The sequence below is a fragment of the Bombus impatiens genome, unplaced genomic scaffold (assembly GCF_000188095.3).
Source record: "Bombus impatiens unplaced genomic scaffold, BIMP_2.2 scf_4012, whole genome shotgun sequence".
NCBI classification, from domain to species: Eukaryota; Metazoa; Arthropoda; class Insecta; order Hymenoptera; family Apidae; genus Bombus; species Bombus impatiens.
The window spans coordinates 231,135-237,134 of NT_180431.1; the positions used below are offsets into that span (position 1 = coordinate 231,135).

At 40.8% G+C, this 6,000-nt stretch overlaps 1 protein-coding gene across 1 annotated transcript in view; it reads left to right on the forward strand.

Moving 5' to 3' along the window:
* The window catches only part of LOC100741003 (lachesin-like), a 33,881-nt gene that overhangs the window by 21,163 nt on the left and 6,718 nt on the right, over nucleotides 1-6,000 (forward strand). Inside the window, exon 4 of the mRNA XM_003494806.4 lies at nucleotides 5,018-5,231. Within this exon, the coding sequence (XP_003494854.1) occupies nucleotides 5,018-5,231 (214 nt within the window). The remainder of the gene's footprint in view (nucleotides 1-5,017; nucleotides 5,232-6,000) is intronic.

The window sequence follows — 6,000 nt, forward strand, 5'->3', positions numbered from 1 at the left end:
GCATATCTGCATTCGGACTTCGAGTGTTTGAGTGTTTACAGCACGAAAGGGTTTCCGTGGTTGAGATCGTTCCTGCTTAAGGTGAGGAAGATATACACATTGACGAAGTTTCGTCGGGTCTATTCGAGAATCTCTCCGTGCACAAATTCCTCGACCTATGGAGTTTCATTCAAGACGGTAACACGCGTCCCGGCAGACGTATTCTGTTGCTTCGTTCGCGAGAACTGCAAATATGACACTGGCAAAGTGGATGGGAAACGTCTGGTTCGAAATTTCCTTACGCAACAGGCATGCACCCCGTTAGTGGTTAAAGATGGGAAAACGGAGACGGGTAAAGCGAAAAGGAAAGTTATAGACGCACGCCACTGGACGGAGAATTTGAAATGATGGAAACACCTCAGAAATTTACTTTGGACGGACTGTGATTCATGTTCGGTCAAAGAGAATGTGCGGCAAGTGTAGTGAACGTGGTGAACGCGGTTCACGTATTGCTGGTAGGAGACACGAAGCTCCTTTCAAAATTCGCGTATGAATGCTTGGTTCGTGTGTTTCATTTCCGATTCATTAAATCCTAAAGAGTTGTTTCGTGACGGATTCTGGAGATAGCCGGGTGGTGCGCTCGCGGCTGTTCATGCATTATGCGCGCGCGGACTTTAATAATAATTTAAGCGGGATGTAAATCGAATGGAAGGCTGCAGGGGAGCGGCGCGCCGCTGCATAGAAATGCATGTGGCTTAATTAAAACGGTGCTTTTATGAAACAAATATTTATCGCGATGCACCGACGGAAACTAAATTAATCGTCCGCGTGATGAGACCCGCATTTTTACTCCCCTTTTTTTTATAGTTCGCATTCCATACGCATTATATGGGCGTAAAAAAAGAAAAAAGAGAAAAATTGGAGGGAACGCAGAGAGAGGGACTCGCTCCTTGATGATCAATATTTGTGAACTTTTATTTATCAATATCTATTGTTCATTCGTAAATTGAACAGAAAGAGAAAAAAGGAACGCATGTTCCGATACAGTACCTAGTGGTCGAGTTTATTTGAAATGATACACTGGCTATGGTTTTCTCAACGAAATAAATTTTATTATTTCGCTTTTTTATGACAAGTAACTCTTTGAAGGGATAACATTGCACATCTATGTACCGTCAGTTTCACTTCCGATCAAGCTGTTTGTAATCTGTGGCGGCGGTGAGCATGTCTTTTCTGATTCTCTCATTTCGTTTCGCGTTTCCACTTCGTCGTTCCTGCGAATTCGAGCCCCTGGTATGACAACCTAACGGGTGCTTGTAGGAATTCTCCACGAGTAGAACAGTCATTTAACCCGATCCTAAGTTACGCAAAGCAGGGGAGCACGGCTTCAGCTTTCGTTCAGTCCCGCGAAACGGATATCGCGGTTGGATTTCCAGGAATTTCACGATTTCGCTGCGGTGCATGTTTATACGTAACACATTCCACGATTCTCGAATCGTTTATAGATTTGTGTACCATTAATCAAGTGCGAAGTGTAATCGATTCGAGGCTGGGCGTGGTAACCTCTGAAAGGTTTAAAGGAAAACGTGAGTCGAATAGCGTATCATCGCGTCCTTTCATCTACTTGATTACGGACCGATTGAATTTCTTTACGATACTCATCGTATTATGGGAGCACGTTTTATCACGAATTTTGCTTCTCATTGTTCCTCTATTCTCAATTTTTTTTTTATTCCTAGAAATATTTCAACAGAGTAAGAACGATGAAAGTTCCGTCAGCAAATTTCGAGAGTACGTGAGAAACCGTGCTTGGAGACGCCGCTCTTTCTCATTCCGCTCTTTCACCGTGTTGGCTGTTTATCCATCGTTTCTTATTATTCTACGAGATGTAGCCAATACTTGTCGTGATCTAGGTAATCGTTCCAGTCGTTTCTGTTGGCATACATTTCTGCTATTTAAATGCCACCTGAATCTCACGAGGTGGCGTCTTACGTAAAATCTTCGGCTCGGCGAGGGCGTATAGGCGAGAAGCTTACTGAAAGCGGCGAAGAAAAATTGCGTCGGAATTTAAAAGCGAAGCGGCATATATAAAGTATCGCGGCGGATGAAATATGAAGGTAAAATGTTAATGAGGGGTACGCGTTAAAGGACCAACGCGTGGCAAGTGGAGCAATTCTCGCGGAAAGCTTCGCGACACGTTGGGCTCAACGTCCGGGTTGGGGTCTTATCGTCCGAAGACAAATCTCTCTCCCTCTCCAATTCCACGCTCAATTTTTCTACCTCGAGTCGCGTAATCCTTCTCCACGCCGTGGCAGCCGAATCATTCCATTTAATCTCTCGCTGAGTGTTTGATATCGTTTCGAGAAGAGGCAGGAGTGCCTTGCGTTTTCTTGATACAGGTGCAGCTTGGCGAATTACTTGGGTTTCGTCTTCGTTTTTCCCTCTCTCTTTCTCGAAGGGCAAATTAAAAGATTAAAAGCTCGGAAAATGTAATTGACCGATCCTTGTAAAAGAAACGATGTATTAAAAGGAAGAAGATTAACGGTATCTATCGCGTCGAGATTATATATTTCACGTAGACAAACATCAAGAATTCAATTTTAGAATAAAAGCATTCATGTCCCTCGTTACAAGGTATCTAAACTTTACGATAGACATAAATACGTATAGGAGACGAGATCCTATCGTAGGGGACGGATCTATTTTCCTCTCTCTTCGCATTTCACGGCCAATTCCAACTACGAGAACGCCATCATCTCGTGGCAAGCTTCGAGGATTATCCTCGTTGATAGCACTTCTTGCAATAGGCTTGCGCGCTTTTAAATACAGGAAGGCTTGGCGTGAAACGCAGAAATAGTCACTGAATCGCCTCGGCGAGAATAAAAATCGCGGTACATTACACGGATCGCCTATTTACACCCCGATGGCCACGCGTAATATGAGTTTTATAAATTGTTCGCCGCGTCAATATTTCAAGGGGCGAATGTGCAGCGCGAAATGTAAAAAAAAAAACGTCACGTTTACGCGGTTAGCTTTTGTTTCAACTAGCCCGCATTGCGACAAGTTTTAATCTAACCTCTTGTTAAAGATAACGTTTTTTCATTCAAATTTTTTATCGAAATGTATGATATAACTCACGCGTCATGTGATAAAATTTGCTAACTTGGATATTGATATGGAAAAATTATGTCATTGCAAGTGTAAGTCATTCGGAAGTCATGAAAGGTCGTCCCAAATCAGATCATTGGCATTCAGGCTTATTTTTAAATCATGAGTAATCATTAATATCATGTCATTGACGTTTTAAGGTCATTCGAAGATCTTTAAAAACTTTGGGAATACATACCGCACATTAATTGATTAACAGGTGTTTTCTACTCCATTATAGCTCATTTACAAAAGCGACCTGATAATGCTAAGTGTTAAAGAATGAAAGGATATCGATTTTCCAGATAATACGGTACTTTTAAAGCGAGTGGGATGAAAGTAGCGATAATATCGGACGTGATCGAACCGAGTGATAATAGATAATTTATCGAATAAACGCGAATCACCTGTAGATAGAATTTCTCATAGTGCGTGTCACGCGGTATATCATGCCTCAATCAATTCTGGTCACGAGCTGTGCAATCATCCTGTGTCACAGTTCGAGAAATTATTCTGGCCGAGGGCATTTCTTGCTTACCCTCAGGTACACAGAATCTCAAGTGAGAACCCGCGTACGGCAATTACTGATCGTTATTGATGTAGTACATTTACTGGACTGTAATATGCGCACGATATTTACAGGGCAGTTACTAGTTTCCGAAAGTTACCAAACTACGATCGCAACTCGATAGTTCTATTTTCACGAACTTGCGAACCAAGCTAATGAATAGTCCGAAGCGTTTAACTCGTATGTATGTCGATATTCCTACGAAAGTTGCTTGATTGCGTGTTATGTATATATACAATATAAATATATATATATTATAATGTTATATAAATATAAATATATATATTTATTATAATGTTATATAAATATATTGTCTCAATAGTTATATTTTTATATTATTGTTTTATATTATTATTTTATATTATTATTTTATATTTTGTTTTTTATTATTTATACAAAAATATTAAGCATCTATTATTTCCTTAGAAAACAAAAGGAACTTTTAGGACAACTTAATATATACAATATATATAATATATGCAAAATATATGTGTACACACACACGCTACATATCGTAAGAACTTACCACGTTTTTCCCCTTGCTTTTTCCTGTATCGAGGAACGTTTAAGTCCGACTCGACTCTAATCGTTTTGAAGCAGTCATTTTCTTCGACAAAGTTAAGAGGATCCAAGAAGAATCGATGGACAAGAGAAGAAGAAGAGTTAATGACCATGACAAAATGAATATCGGGGTACTGCCATAGATAGAAAATGCTGTGACTAATGGCAACGTTAGTACTCATAACGTCAGGACGATAGTTACTGACCGTAATAGACAGACAATGGCAGAGGCCGCGACCGGGGACCCCGATATTACATGGAAGTGAATAGTGAGCGTCGTGAACAGACACCGTGCTTATTTGTTCCTTCGGGCAATATCAAGCTGGCTTATTTCGAAGAAATCGTTTTCGCTACCACGATAGGTCCGATAGTTACGAATTATTGTACACACAGGGAAGCACCGACGATTAATTAAAATCTGGATCCGTAACGGGGCACATTTGTCGATAGAGTGAAGTACATATAGAAGGAACTAAATTACTTCTCCTTCGTTTTTCATCGAGCGATTTTTATCGGAGGAAGAACATTTCCAATTTCGTGGGGAACAAATGATGAAAAATTCGATCTACGATAAAGGCAGGCCATGCATTCCGCTGGTAGTAACTTGAAATTTTTAGCTGTTTTCCACGTAAAGAGGCACAGAGGTGAATCCCTTGTCGTTAGATGGGATCTTTCTTTTTCGTTGTTCTCCGGTTTCATGACCAATTCTGGTTAGGGGCGAGTGATCATTCTTGTTAACGAGAGTTTTTGCTGGCTCTCCAGGTGTCGTGGATCAAGCGGAAGAACGTTCAGGAGTTACTGACCGTAGGACTGACAACGTACGCCAACGACGAGCGGTTCCAGGCAATTCATTTCCACCACAGCGAGGATTGGACTCTTCAAATAAAATACGTTCAACCGAGGGATGCTGGATTGTACCAGTGCCAAGTATCCACCCACCCACCCACTAGTATATTTCTGTTCCTCGAGGTTGTCGGTAAGCGTGATATTAAACACCGATATAAGCTATTTGCGTGTGGCCTGTGCCCGATTTTTGGTTATCGTGTATAACGGCTGCGATGGACGCCTGTCCGATTTTTCCAATCCTCTTTCTTTTTTCCCCGTTTACGTTTTTTTGCTTTTTTTAATATGTTTTTTATTCTCTCGCGCAAATTTTTATCGTCAGTTCAAAATCTACTCTATCTCCCGATCCATTAAATAGAATAAATTAAATTCTAGTTTATTTCGTCGAATAGTTAATGAAATTGGAATAAATGTTCCGAACAGAACCTTTTTTCATCATTTTTTCCGTATTCACTGTTCACAATCATATTCGACAACGGTGGATAAACATCGGAGAAATATCGGTTCGATTACTCGTATCGATCGTCTACCCCTTTTTTTAACAACATGCATGACCGACTCGACGTATGATTTTTCTCTCTCTCTCTCTTTCACTTTTCCCTGTCTCTCTCCATTTATGTAACCTCCACACGTATGTCTTGTCCCATATACATACACAATTACGTATTTCAGTTCTTTCTCCGTTAATATCATTCTTTCCTTTAGTGTCGCGTTTCGCATTTCACTGTTGCCCGGTCGCAATTACGTCAGCTACAATAACGAATATAATATAATACAAGAACACAGTTAAATGCTGGAAATAAAATAGACCGAAACGCGTTTGTTGGACGGCTTTGCAGTGCGAGCTCGAAAAGTGGGAATGCTTTCCACCAAGGGGGGGGGGGGGGCACGTAAAGAGCATC